This window comes from Lontra canadensis, unplaced genomic scaffold, assembly GCF_010015895.1.
Source record: "Lontra canadensis isolate GAN:19392208 unplaced genomic scaffold, GSC_riverotter_1.0 scaffold25, whole genome shotgun sequence".
Taxonomy (NCBI): Eukaryota; Metazoa; Chordata; class Mammalia; order Carnivora; family Mustelidae; genus Lontra; species Lontra canadensis.
Window position 1 is genome coordinate 8611158 of NW_022631019.1, and position 14471 is coordinate 8625628.

The 14471-nt window shown below is 58.7% G+C and overlaps 1 protein-coding gene across 2 annotated transcripts in view; it reads left to right on the top strand.

Annotated features, from left to right (window-relative positions):
• Window positions 1–13056, top strand: part of TNFRSF1B (TNF receptor superfamily member 1B) — a 33651-nt gene extending 20595 nt beyond the window's left edge. Inside the window, exons 4-10 of one of the 2 annotated variants that reach the window (XM_032863442.1) lie at window positions 574–723; window positions 1223–1316; window positions 1760–1998; window positions 2517–2594; window positions 3194–3228; window positions 8552–8759; window positions 11124–13056. In XM_032863442.1, the coding sequence (XP_032719333.1) occupies window positions 574–723; window positions 1223–1316; window positions 1760–1998; window positions 2517–2594; window positions 3194–3228; window positions 8552–8759; window positions 11124–11407 (1088 nt within the window). In that variant the 3' untranslated portion in view covers window positions 11408–13056. The remainder of the gene's footprint in view (window positions 1–573; window positions 724–1222; window positions 1317–1759; window positions 1999–2516; window positions 2595–3193; window positions 3229–8551; window positions 8760–11123) is intronic. The other variant, XM_032863443.1, reaches the window with a different exon arrangement.
• The last annotated feature ends 1415 nt before the right edge of the window (window positions 13057–14471 follow it).

Sequence of the window (14471 nt, forward strand, 5' to 3'; positions counted from 1 at the left end):
AGCCCTTCCCTGTTCACCAATGGCATTTTATTTTTCTCTCTCTTTTTAAAGATTTATTTATTTGAGAGATAGAGAGCAAGTGGGAGGAAGAGACAGAGGGAGAGGGAGAAGCAGACTCCCTGCTGAGCAGGGAGCCTGATGTGGGGCTTGATCCCAGGACCCTGGGATCACGATCTGAGCTGTAGGCAGACGCTTAACTGTCTGAGGCATCCAGGCACCCCCCCCCATGGCATTTTCACCCTCTGTCTCATCCAATCCTGTCCAACAGCACCATGGGCAGAGAGGCCGAGGGTAGCAGGGAGAGAACTGTGCCCATTTTAGAGCTAAGGAACCCATGCCCTGGAGATCAGGTGCGCTTGCTCATGGAGATGGAGAAAGACCGCAGGTGTTGGGACTGCACAGCTGGTGTTCTTTCTGCCCCTGCTATGGGTTGGTGGGGGGGGCACTGCGCCAGCCTGTCGGGGAGCAGAGCTCTCCAGGACCCAGCTGGGGGGGTGGTGGGTGGAGTGGGCATGTGGTGGGCGGGGCTGGTGGAGGCAGGGATGACCCTGGGTGGCCTTCTGGCTCTTGCAGACCAAGTGGAGACCCAGGCCTGCACTCGGGAGCAGAACCGGATCTGCACCTGCAGACCGGGCTCGTACTGCACACTGCCGAGGCAGGAGGGGTGCCGGCTGTGTGCGACCCTGAGCAGGTGCCGCCCGGGCTTTGGCGTGGACACACCAGGTATGTGGGCAGGGCCAGCGGTCCTCAGGATCCCCCGGGGGCCTCTCCCGCATGGGTGTCAGCGAGACAGCCCCGCCCGGGATCATGGGCAGTTGTGGCCAGGTGCTGGCTACCCAGCCGGCTGTCCAGCCCTCCCCCTCGTGTTCTTTCCTCCAGCACGCGGGATTAGGGACCTACTGTGTGCTCAGCTTTGGGGGGTCCAGAGAGGGATCAGATTAAGCCCAAAGTTCCTGGAAAACCAGGCGGTGCCCCAGAAGATGAACCCACATGATCCTGGAGACCAGGACGTCACTAGAATTGGTTAAAGAACAAACTTCCCAGCTGTGTGTGTGTGTGTGTGTGTGCGCGCGCACGCACATGCTCACGTGTGTGTTTCAAGGGGCAGAGGTGCAGACCGAGGTCCGTAGGTCCCTCAGACTTCTCCCAGGGTGCCCGTGCCGAGGCCCACTCGTTCTACTGAGAGTCTGGGTTGGTGACGGGTTCTGCTCTTTCCCTGAAGGAACGGACACTTCAGACGTGGTGTGCACTCCCTGTGCCCCCGGGACCTTCTCCAACACGACATCATCCACGGACACTTGCAGGCCCCACCAGATGTGAGTGGCTGAGTCGCGGGGTTCTGCAGGCGCTGAGAGGGCGGCCCCGGGGGGACCGTGTGGTCTAGCGCAGAGAGCAGCCCTGGCGTGGGTCCTGAAATACACCCCCCCCCCATTCACTGCCTGGGGTCGAAGCCCTGGGGAGCCTTATTCTCATCGGGGATGGCTCCACCCATAGTGGGCTGGTGGGCGGGTCCTAGCTCAGCCAGCAGGTGTATAGCAGCCTTGGCTTGGAAGTCAGCACCGGGTGGGGGCCATGGGGCAGCCTGGGGGTGGGGGACAGAAAGGGGCGGTTCTTAGGGGGCGGGGTGGCACCAGTACTCTCTCCTGCATCCTGGCTGCTGGGACTCCTTGTTGGCTGGTCTGTCTCCCGTGAGCGGGCCCAGCCACGCTGAGCCCTTCTGGCCTCTGTTGTCGTCTAAGCAAACCTCCTCCTCCCCCAGCTGTAGCTCGGTGGCCATCCCGGGCAATGCCAGCATGGATGCAGTGTGCACCTCCGTGCCCCCCAGCCCGGGAACGGCCACACCCCCGGCCTCCACGTCCCAGCCAGGGCCCACGCGATCCCAGCGCACGGGGCCAACTCCAGGGCCCAGCATGGCTCCTAGCACCTCCGTTCTGTTGCCGATGGTTCCGAGCCCCCCCACCGAAGGGCTCAGCACTGGCGACATCTCTCTTCCAATTGGTAAGTCCCAAGAGGGCTTGTTCAGCCGCTCTACTATCTGAGTCTTACTGAGTGCCCTCTGCAGGCTGGACCTTGTCCTCTGTCCCGGGAGGTGGGTGTTGGTGAGACCTGTCTTCTGCCAAGACCTGGTGCTGTCACTGAGGACAGCTGGTGGGGGTCAGGGGGTGTCAGCGTTTTATCTGCAAGGGGAGATGGTCTCCTGGTTGCCGTTTCTGATGAACTCATTAGCTGGTGGGCTGGGCCAGGTCACCTCACAGGTTTCCCTTCTGGGGTTAGGACTCCAGCAGGCCATGGATCTCAAAGTGGTGCCCTGGGCGCTTGATGCAGCCAATAGACATGTTTCGTTTGGTATGAAGTTATTGGCTTGTTGGTCTTGTAATGGAATTTGAGAGACCCCGGCCTGGGCTTACCCCACTGTGGCATCCCAGACATCTTCGGTCATGGACTTGGCTGCCTGGGCCCTGGTGTGTTTGAGTTTGCTTTCTGCAGCTGCCTCGAGCTTCTCTTTTTCTTTCTAGGACTGATCGTAGGCGTGACAGCCTTGGGTCTGCTGATGATAGGGCTGGTGAACTGTGTCATCGTGACCCAGAAAAAGAGTAGGTTTTCATGCCTTCCTCTTTCATATGTTCATCCATTTGCTCTGGAAGCTTTCCTGGGGCTCCTCCCGTGAGTCCAGCACCGGGCTCAGCTGTGTGGGTCAAACACACCTGGACACGGCAGTCCTGGTCCCGTGGGAGCCCAGGGGTGGGCAGAAGGCTTTGCCGCTCACTTACCTACTAGGAGGCAGGATGCCATCTGGGCAATGCAAGCGGGTAGCAGTCTGGGATTCTTGTCTGGAAGTCCTGGGGGATCTCCCCCGGCCTTCTGGAGTAGGTGGCATCGGGGCTGGGTCAGATTTCCATGGGAAGACGTGTGCAGGACAAAGAAGGCACACTAAGGAGAGGGCATGGCGTGAGCAAAGAGGGGGACGCTAGAGAACAGTTGGGTGTGGTGGAGGGGAATGGGACAGGGTTGGGTCAGCTGGGGAGCTGGGACGGGGGCTTCTGTGTACCTTGTCTGGTGGGTGATTGCTGCTGCCCGGGGCTGGGCCTACTCTGAATGGTTCTACTTGGGCCCCATGCTGCCCTCCTCGTTAGAGCAGGTGTGGCCTGAGGAAGCCGCTCTCCCTGACTTGTCCCCTCTCTCTTCTTTACAGAGAGGCCCTTCTGCCTACAAGGAGAAGCCAAAGTGGTAAGTGTCCCTCTGCATCTCCCCTCCTCCCCTGGTCTCCCTCCTGGTGGGCCGTGTGGGAAGTGAGTTCTGAAGGTTGGCCGGTCGGTCTGGTGTGAGGTGGTGTCCAGCCCTGAGGGACCGAGGAAAGGCCAGCTAGTGTGTGTGTCCTTGGGGGTTAGGCAGCCCTTCCTGGGCTAAACGAGAGTGTGCATGTGAAGCACCCCATCAGAGAGCAGGAGGTCATTGGTGTCGTTGTCACGCACCTGGTCGCGGACCCCTGTTGTGATGCTGGGCAGATGTGAAATTACTCATGATTTGTCTCCTCCCCTTTGGAAGGGGACAGTGTCTGCTCAGCCCCATGCAAGGGCTGTGCGGCTCCCTTGGGGGCAGCAGTTGTCAGCATCTCCCTGAGGCCTCACAGACATCTCCTTCATGAGCCGTGCGGGGGTGCCCTGGACTTCCAGACTGGGCCTGGGAGGGGGTCGTATCCGGGGTTGAGGGTTGGGGTTGGGGCCCTGCGTCCTGTGCTCTGCTCCGACCAAAGCAGCTCGCCTTGGATCTTTCTTTCTAAAGTGAGGTCTGTGAGGATTTTGCTAGAACACTGGCATGGTAGCTCATCGGTTTCTCCTCAGGATGACATTCGGTTGCAAGTGACTTAAAGCAAAGGGGGATTTGTTTTTTTCACCTCCCAGAGAGTCGAGGGGTTGTCAGCTGCTGGCACCATTCAGGTGCATCCTTCTGTGAGGCCCGCAGGACCCCAGGCTCTGCCCCCTTCCACGTGTTGGCTTCTGTTCTCTTGCTTGTGGCCTTACCTTGAGAGATCGCGGGCCCCACTCTGGATGTGACCTTCGGGTCTGAGGCAGAAAGAAGAGGGGAACGTGGCCAGGCCAGCAGTGGTCAGGAGGTCAGGAACTGTCCCCGGAGCCCTGGGTGGGCTTCTCTTTTCTTATTGGCCAGAGCCCTGCCATGGGATCACCCCTGGAGGTTCCCAGCCTCTGTGGGGGAGGAGGGGAGGGACAGGGCTCGGGAATGGGTGCCGGATGAGTCAGGGCAGTGTCTGCTGTGACCTCCACCTGGTAGTCAGGGGAGGTTTTTTTTTTACCCACTTTACAGGTGAGGAAATAGAGTCTGAGGAGCTCCCTCCAAGTCCCCAGTCCTGCTTGGGCAAGGTCTCTCAACTTCAGCCATTTTAATATCTGGGGCCAGATAATTCTTTGTCATGGGGGTTTGGGGGGTTGGGGGGAGCTGTCCTGTGCCCTGGGGGCTGTTCGCCAATATCACTGGTCGTTTCTCAGGAGTGACAGCTGAAATTGTCTCCAGATATTGCTTAAGTGTCGCCTGGAGGCCAGAATCGCCCCTGATGGAGAACCACCAGTGCTAGGGAAATGCTCCGCCCTTGGTGGCCCAGAGCACAAGGTTTACGCAGGGAATTGGCCTTGGGAGGGAGCAGAGACTGATCTCAGCTCCCGAAGTTGCCGGCAGGAAAAGAAGTGCAGAGGGGGAACGTGACCTGCCCAAGGTCACACAGCAGTGTGTATCCCTGCGGTGTTGCTGCAGACAAACATAGGGGCTTGGAAGTGCACACGGTTTCTCAGACCAACCCCCCCCCTTCAAAGGCCACACCTTCCTCTCCTCTGGTTTTGGTTCAGGGGCACTGACAGCTGCTGCCTGGCGGGGTGCAGAGCAAGGGCTCCCCCCGGGCTCCTGACAGCCACCCAGCTTCTGCAGCCTATGTCCCCACCAAGCGTTTCCCAGCAATCGAGGCAGCAAACGTGTCTCGGGCGTGGCCCTGTGGCCTCCACTTCCCCTTTCCGTTCCCTGAGTTTCATGTTCACTGAGAATAACTCCATTATTTGCTGAGTGTGGTTGAGTGAAGAGCCCAGCGGTGTGCTGGTAACCGGCTCTCTGGGCTGCTAAAAAAAACCCAACAAACCCAGACCCTGATGGGTGGTGTTTGCTCGCACCACTGCCGCGGTTCCCACCGTGACCGGGCTCAGGCTCCCGAGAGCTTCCTCACTACTCAGCGGGGAAGCAGCCCGGGAGCCCCGCCAGGCCCTTCGCCTGCACCCCCATGCACCCCCGGGAGGGAAGCCCCACCACGATTGCATGTTGCAGCCCAGGAGATGAACCCAGGGAGGGTCCGGGACCCATGTAAGGTTAGACGCCTGGGTGAGTGGCTGAGCCCGGGTTTTGCAAGCTCCATGGGAATCTGCAGGCGGCTGCCTGCCCCTAGGGTGGGCCTGCCCCACCCCCGCTGGGGCGCTCTGCTGCCCCCGCTCCCATCTGTGCCCTCACGCTTAGCTGGTGCCCAGCTCTTCCTCGGCGGTGGGCCACTGTCCCTGCTTGGGGGCTGGGTGGGGAGTGCAGAGACCCTGTGCCTCCTGTCCCTCCTGCCGCAGGGGTAACACCAAGGCTCCGCGAGGGACAGAGGCTTCCCTCCGTTTGGAAGAGGCAGGCAGATCCACGCGTGTGAGCTTGCTCACAATCACTCTCATAGACGCGCCCCTGCAGGGCTCACGTTTCACAGGAGAGTGAATGTTTGTGAGGCGCCGAGCGTGGGCCAGGCACCGCGTGGAGCACTGTTGAGTCTCACAGCCCAGGCTACGACCCAGGCGGAATGATTATTGCCCCAGGTGTCTTGCCTAGGAAATTTGGGCTCAGAGAAGTTCAGGAACTTTCCCAAGGTCACACAGCTGATGAGAGTGGCCTGACACACCAGCCTAGGAGGGCCTCTCCTCACCAGCCCCAGCACACACATGAACTTACCACTCACAGATATGTACCCCTCCCCGCCATAGACAGGTGCATATGCACCCTTCACACCCCCCAACCCTACACCTGTACATACAGATGTGAGCCTCATGAGCACATGCTCGCACAGACAAACATGGAAGCCGTGGGACTCTGGAGGGCCTGGCTGGTGGCTCTGTCCTGCCCATGGTGGGGCTGGGCCATGATCGGGGCTGGCTGTCTGCAGTCCTGTGTTTTTGATCGAGCCTCTTCAGTACTCCCCGCCCGGCCCAAGCGGCGAACTCAGGATCCATCTTCCCCGCTCAGAGCCTACTTGAACTTTGCTACTTGTGGCTTTGGGGGAAGGAGGCGGACTGTGACCTTTGGGGGTTCCTGTTCTTTCCAGCCCTAGCCACGAGCAGAGGAGCAGGGTACTGGCCCCAAAAGTCCCTTCTTTGGAGGTAGTGAGGTAGTGAGAAGTGACATTTGAATGCCCCTCCTGTCCCTCCTTCTCCTCCCCGTCCAAGTCGGAGCAAGGTTAGAGTGCTGTCCAGTGGCCTAAGTCAGACCACCTGGGCAAAGGTTCGGTCTGCACTTGAAATGCCCTCCATCCCTCCAAAGCCAGGGGCTGTAAACCAGGAAGGCAGCATCTCTGTTACACTGATTCATTGTGCCTCTGCCACGGACCAGACGAGCCCTGTGATACGGAGCCGGGGACTCACCCTCTCTGGGACTCAGTGTCCTCCAGGGACAGCCTATAAAAAAGATCCTTCAGTCTGATGACAGTGGGCCATCCTCAGGGAATTGAGGGCTGGGGCAGGCTCATTTGTGGGAGAGGCTGTAGCCCTGGTAGGCTGGGCTGGGGGCTGAGGGTTGGCCAGAGTGAGTTGGCTGCCCAGAGCACACTTAAAATTGTTGCTCCCTGGGGAGCCCGGGGAGCAGGAGCAAGGCCAAGGGGTCACAGCCTTTCCTGGGGAGTAGGGGCTGACATGCCCCCATCCCTATGGCAGAGGCTTGCCGTCTTGACCCTCACCTCCTCCTTCCTCTTCTGTCCTCCTGGCCGCATCCCCCCCCAGCCCTTCATTTGTCTTGTTGCCATCCCAACTGGACCCTTGCATCCTGCACAGGCCGGGGGCCAAGGGCAGCAAATGAGAACGTGGGCCCTTCTGTCTCCCTTTTTTCTGGGATCCAGCAATCAGCAAGAACCCCAAGGCAAGGAGTGCTTGTGTGCCGGTTCAGGTGGTGTGGACCGGCCACAGGCTCTGATGTGCTTCCCAGCGGGGGTGCCTGGAACCTAGCACCTCATTGTCTTGAGCCTCCAGAGCCGAAAACCCAGACATTCAGGAAGGGGGTCACGATTTTAGCCCACCTATACCATGCCTTGACTGTGTGACATTGGACAAAGAACTCAACCTGTCTGGACCTCGGGTCCTTCCTCTGCCAACACTGGCAGAGTTGGAAGTTTCAAGATAGAGTCTTCGAAGGACTTCAGCCCCTTGGCACTGGATGGCCCTCAGATACTGGCTAGCACTTTATTATTATGGTTGCTGTTATTCGTGTTCTTCTGTGGGAAGAGGTAGGAGGCGCAGTCACAGGGCAGGCTTGGGGAGTGGAATCTGGAAAGGCTGGCCGGCACCCCACGGCTGAGGGTCTTAAGCAAGGGCTGTCTACACCGCATTGATCGATCGAACGCAAGGGCCAGCAGACATTGTCCACGAAGGGCCAGATGGCAAATATTTCAGGCTTTCTGGATCGTACGGTCTCTGTCGTAGCTACTCAAGCCTGGCGCCGGAGGAGGAAAGCCACACACGTCAGCCAGTGCAAGGGGCCGTGTACGGACACTAACACTTGCGCGTCATAACATTTTGCAAGTCACAAAATATTATTTAAACATTTTCCCAACCGTTTAAAAAATATAAGACGCCTTCTTGGCTTGTGTCCTGTACGTGCAAAAAACAGCAGCAGGCCCGTGGTGGTACGTGTGCCGAGCCCTCATGTAGGGAACCCGTGCCCAGGCCTTCACTGTGGACCAGGCCTGGTTCTGAGCACGTGGCAAGTAGTCAGCCATTTACTCTTTGCAACAACCCTAGGAGGTAGGTTTTTAATGCTCCCCCGATAATATGAAAGAAAGGAGGCACAGAAGGGCTAGGGCACTTGTCCCGGTCACACAGCAAAGTAAGTGAAGGAGCCATGATTTGTACCCACGTGTGCTTGTCTGTCCGGAGTCTGCGCTCTCGGCTGCTAGGCTGGGCCACGTCACCCTGTGTCGCTGGAGCGACCTTAGGAGAGTCACTCTCCTTCTCCGGGCCTCTGTTTCCCTGATGCAAAATGAGAGTGAAAGGCCTGGCCCCACTTCCAGGATGGTTCGGTGGACAGGGCCGCACGGGCCCACCCTCCTTGGCTCATGCTCCCGTAGGCCAGCCAGGTGCTGATCGCAGAAACCGTGCAGAATCCCACCGTCCTCAAAGCACCGTGTGTGGGGGCACCGTGCCCGCGTGGGCAGGGGCGCGGCATCAACCGCAACGCTGACATCACAGGGGCAGGTGGCTGAGAGGGAGGGACACGGCAAGAGGAGCCGGCTGACCGCGCTCCCTTGCTCCCGCCCGTCCAGCCTCACCTGCCCGCTGATAACGCCCGAGGTGCCCAGGGGGCAGAGCAGCAGCACCTACTGACCACCGCCCCCAGCTCCAGCAGCAGCTCCCTGGAGAGCTCAGCCAGCACCGCAGACAGGGGGACGCCCGCCAGGACCCCGCCGCCGGCACCAGGCGCCGAGAAGGCCAATGGGTCTGGGGAGGCCCGGGCCAGCTCCGGCAGCTCAGGTGAGAGGCGGGAACCCACCTGGCTTCCTTCCCTGCCGCCCCCCACCTCCAGCTCTCTGTCACCTGCCAGCCATGTCTCCCTACCCCACCTCGGGTGCAACACGGAGCCACAGACCTCTTTCATTTCTCTGACCCCAGAGAATCTTGCCTACCTTTGCCCATGTGGGTTCTTTCCCCGGGAATACCCTTCCTTCTATACAATCCCAGCTTGTCCTTCGAGTCCCTGATATCTAGGAAGGGAGTTTTCCTATATGTTATAATATATAAATAAACATATATTTAAATATTTATAATTAAATATAAATAATTAAATATTTATATATTCATGTATACGTTTATATTTATTTATATATAATTAAATATATTTATACATGTATTATCACATAGTTACATATTAGTTTCTTGTATATTATATAAGTTACTATATAATATTAAATATGATATTAAGAACTATTATGTTTTACAGATGAGGACATTGAGGCCCAGAGAGGTTGAAGCATTTGTTCAGGGGCACACAGCTAGCCAGGAAGACCCCCTGGGCGCTCAGGCTCCAGAGCCCTGGAGTGCAAAGCTAGATGAAAAAATGGGTGTCTTCAGGGCTCCACTCACTGTGGCCCATTGTCCAGTCCCTTTGGGCCTGGGGCTTCAGGATTGCAGGGCCCTTGTGGGTTCTGGAGAAGCCACAAAGAATGCATTTTGCCCTGGGCCTGGTCCGTGGCAGGGGTCACCCAGGGCAAGAAACTTCAGTGCCCACAGTGGAGGGAGGCCCTGCCGGGGTCCCCCCTAAGAAAGCCTGGGCCTCCTTTGGGTATATTTTGTAGTGACAGACTCCTTAACCCTCTGAGCCTCAGTTTCCTCATCTGGAGAGGAGCATGGCCTCGCCTTGGCAGGGCTGCACCATCTTCCCTCCCTGTCACCTGTTCTAGGACTGCCCCCACCCACTGCCGCCCGTACCGAGGGGCACCACCCATGTCCCCTGCCGTAGCCTGCCCTAGTCATTCTGATGTCTTGCTGGTGCCCCACCCCCGCCTGAGAGCCCCCCAGGAAGGGACGTAGCCTGTGGTCTTAAACCTTCGTTGAATGAGCAAATGGAGCTCCAGATATCAACTCTTGGTTTTTGTCCATCTCTGGGATTCATCTCTCTGATTTCCTAGCCGCATCTCCACGGTCATCCTGCTGCGGCTTCCTCCTTGGCTTACACATGGACCCTTGACCATGGCTGTCCACCTCTTCTACCCTCCACCCCTGCTCTCTGGTGTCACCTCTGCTCTCCCCCTCTCTCCTCCCACCCCAGCACCTCCCTCTCCTGTGGGAACATGTGGCTGTGCCCCCTTCGTGGTCGCCCATCCGCCCCTGCAGTGTCTCATTCACCACGTGCAAAGGCCACAGTGACTGAGTGACATTTGGGTGCCGTGGGGGCTCAGGGTGGAAATTTCCTTCCGGTCCAATGAGTTCAGCCCTCCCTCCCTTGGCCTCTTTGCGGCTGTTCTGAGCAGAGCAGCTGGCTGGCTCCATCCTGCTTTCAGGCTTCCCCGGAGTTACAGCCCTCCCCTGCGTGTTTGGGTACTTGGCACGTCCCTGCAAGGACAGCAGGGGCAGATCCCCCTCTTAGAGAGGCTAGCGTGCATCCAGCCCCTTCTACTTAGCCCCTCAGCTCATCCAACATTCCGTCCCTCACCGAGTTACGAAACACAGGTGCCCACAGGGCCGGGCAGGAAGGTGAGCATGAACCTGCCCCAGGCCTCCTGGCCTCGGTGATGGGGACAGTCCACCACCCACCCCATTCTGGAATCCCAGATCTATGAAATCACAGAGGCAGCCCTATGTGGAGGAAACAGGAGCTGCTAGGAATAAAGACAATGTCACGGTCAAAGTTGCATCCCCATAAGGGAGCAATTTCTAAATCCTTTGATGTGGACTTGGCAGCCAGCAGATAAGGGGCCACTGACAGAGGAGTCTGGCCTTTCCCTGGTTGGTCCGGCCAGGACTGCCGAGGCTTCCTGCTGGTCCAGGAAGAGAACTCCGCCTGGCTTCCGGTCCCTGCTCGCTTCTCCATTCTTTGCGGGGTGTGTGTTTTGTGCTCCGAGAACCTTCACCTGCTTTATGTAACTGGCTCCTCCTATTTATGGGGTTGACTTGAGCTGGATATTATTTGACAGACGAGGAAACGAACACGTGAAGGTTAAGCAACTTGCCCAAGGTTACACAGCAGAGCTGGGCTAGAACCGTGGCCTCCAGGCTCCCGGCTCCGCGCTCTTCTTGACCCTTTTGTCTTAATGTGTCTCTTGGGCAGCAGACGGGCCGGGCCGACCTCCTTCACTCCAGGAATCCCTACTGACTGCCCCTCTCCCGTCTTCTGTTCAGCAGAGACTTCCTCCGGTGGCCACGGGACCCAGGTCAATGTCACCTGCATCGTGAATGTGTGCAGCGGCTCCGACCACGCCTCTCAGTGCGCCTCACAGGCCAGTTACACGAAGGGGAACGTGGGCGCCAGCCCCTCCGTTTCCCCAGATGACGAGCAGGTCCCTTTCTCCAAGGAAGAATGCCCTTTTCAGTCCCAGCCGGGGGCCCCAGAGACTCTGCTGGCGAGCCCAGAGGACAAGCCACTGCCCCTTGGTGTGCCTGACGCTGGGATGAAGCCCAGTTAGCCAGACTGGTGGGAGTCACGTCTCAGCCACGGTGGGCTCTTCCCTGGTCCTCCTGGGCCTCCCACCCCGCAGGACTCTGGCTCTCTCTGGGCCAAATTCCTTTAGTAGCCACCACAGCCTCAGAATTCCTCTCGTCGACTGGCAGAAGGAGAATTGTGGAAAATCGCTCCTGTCACGGTGTGTGTCCTTCTCAGAAGGCTCGCTGGACACGGACGCGCCGGCCAGCCTGGGGCCAGCCCCCGCCGCTCTGAGAGCTGCCCCCCAGCTGGTCCTGCGAGTTGGGCTTCTGGAGCCCTTATTTTGTTTCTGATCCCTGGGCTCTGCCCAGCTCTGGCTCCCTGGGAGGCCCCAGCATCCTGCCTTCCAGGGGGGCTTCTGGGGAGGAGGGACGCTGCGTGAGTCATCCCTGGAGAAGGGGCCGTGGAAAAGGAGCAGTGCTTGGGCCTTGAGTGCTGAGACGGCAGGATGGTCCCAGCGGGGGCCGGACGGTGCGGGGGTGGGTGTCATCGATCGGATGGTCCTGTGCAGGGAGGGGGTGGCAATGCCTGCAGGGGACCGGGGTCCCCCCGCCTCCCTACGTTCGCTGGTACCACCTCCAGATCCATTCCTGCCAGCTTCACCTCTTGCACAATGGTGGGAGAATCAGACCCCCAGAGAGCCCAGCTAAGCAACCTATGTGAGTCCTGTAGTTCGGGCAAGATGGCAAACCTCTAGCGGAAAATCTGCCAACTTCAGCATGGGGCGGTTAAAAAAAAAAAAAAAGCGCCACGCAGGCCAACAAGCCAAGGAAGGGACAAAGCCAGACTTTGAGTTTGTGCGAGGCCACCCCGGTCAGGGAATTTCAGGGCCCGGAGATGCCTGAGGCCCACAGCCGTCTCTCCTCCTACCTCATGGGCCTTGCTCTGCCTCCCGAGGAGGGGCTCCTCTTCGCCTCGGCCCCCCTCGCTGTTCCTGGAGTCCCAGGCCCCAGGGAAAGCACGGGACCACTTGGGTATTGTGCCTGCTGTGATCTCAGGTGGACATGGGGTGCTGAGAGCCAGCCTTGCGTCCGTGTGTCTGTCGTGCGTGGCTGGTCTGTGTAGCCATGTTGTTGGGTTGAACGGCCTGCCCGAGGCACCTGAAATCAGTAATTTTGTCAAAGGATTCTTCTCCATTGAAGAGTCCGTCCGCTCCCCCCAGGCCGTGCCCAGAGTCCCGCAGAGCATGGCGTACGGCCCTCACCGGATTCTGGAAGGAGCAGGGGACTCCTGGAGAAGCCAGTTGGGTCCCAGGTACTTGGATCTCTTGCCAAAGAAGACCACTGGACTTGGACTTGGCAGCTGAACTTTTGGGGGTTGGGAGAGTCCAGCCTTTACCATGAAGAGAAAGTAAAAGCTTCCTTGAAATCAGGATTCCCTGGGAGCCCGGACTGGCCAGGCTCCCCGCCGGTGCTGGACGCCGGGCAGCGATGGAGCGTGTCTGCCCCCTGGTGGACCACCCTGGGATGACCTCAGCCTCCCTGCTCTGTTCCAGGGCAGCTCTGAATTGCAAGGAGGCCCGTTCTGGATGTGGCCTCAGTTCCCAGGCTGGTGTGGATCCCAAGACAGAGTTTGTACTGTATATACTGGACAGCACTCCCGCTTCTAAATAAACCTCCTGTTTGTTTTACACATGGGCTCCTGGCTCTGGCTTCGGGTCTGAGCTGGGGTTCCCCAGTGGTCCTACTTGCCTGCCGCCCATGTGTAGGGAGAGATTGAGTCCTGGCCACGGGGCTGACTGGCCCGTGCTTTGCCCGGACCCCGCAAGCTCCCCCAAAGCACAGCTGAGCTTTGCCGAGAGCTTGGCCACTCCCTCGGGACCGGAATCCCCCCGCCGGCCTCTGACTATGCCCTCATCAGCCCTGTCCCTCAGTGTCATCGGCTCTTGGGGTGAGGCACTGCTCTTGGGGTGAGCCGGGGTCTCTACAGATCTCCTTGTTCACATGCAGCACCCCTTCTCACTTAGGGGGTGAGCCTCTGCCCCCCAGCCAGGGGATAGTTCTGGATGTGACCTTTGACCTGTTTCTGAGGCAGGAGCAGTTTTCCAGAACGAAGGATGGGGAGAGGTTGCAGGCAAAGGGGGTTCATGTAAAGGCCAGGAGGGAGAGAAGAGACGCTGGCCCTTGAATTCACTAAGCCAACCCCTGGGTCACTCACCCTTTTTCCTGGGTCACTCCCTCAGCACGACGCTCCTCGTTCTCGGTGATTTCCTGGACCTCTCCTCCCACAGCCCTGCCCTCTCCCCTACCAGTACCCTAGAGCAGGGCTGGCAGACCTCCCGTACAGAGCTGCATAGTACGTATTTCAGGCTTGGGGACTCATAACGGTTCTGTGACTACTCAGCTCAGCGGCTGAGGCAGGAGACAGACACAGACAGGACATCAACCAGAGAGGGTCTGGAGTGTTTTCCACACCACCCGGCAATTCCCCAGTTCTCCACAGACACCGGCGAGGCGCCCTCCAAAACGAACTCCATTCTGATGCTCTACCTGGCGGGAGCACGGGACCTGGCAGGTGAGGGGCTCAGCCCCACTAGCCCGCCCCCCACTTCAGACACCAGTCACCTGGGCAAGTGGTCTCACCTGTGCTTCAGGCTCCCCAGCTATAAACCAGAGGTTCCCACGAGCCCTCGCCTTCGGTTCCATTAATCTGTAGAGCGGCCTATGGAACTCCGGACACCTGTTTACTCACTAGATTACCGGTTTCTTACAAAGCCTGTAACTCAAACTCAGGAACGACCTGCAGGAAGAGATGCATAAGGCAAGGTTTCCGTGGGAATGGGCTGGAGCTTCCACGGTCCCCTACATCGGCCGCCCTCCCAGCTTCTTCACGTGGCCACCAATGCAGAAGCTGGCCGAAGCCTGTCCTCTTGGGTCTTTATGGAGGCTTCATTAGATGGGCGTGGCCCATGAACTCATTGGCCATTGGTGATGGAGTCAACCTCCAGCCCCTCTCCCAAGCCCAGAGGTGCAGGTGAGGGGTTCCCTCCTTCTGATCCCATGGTTGGTTTCCTTGGCAACCAGCCCCCATGCTCAGCAGCTTTCCTC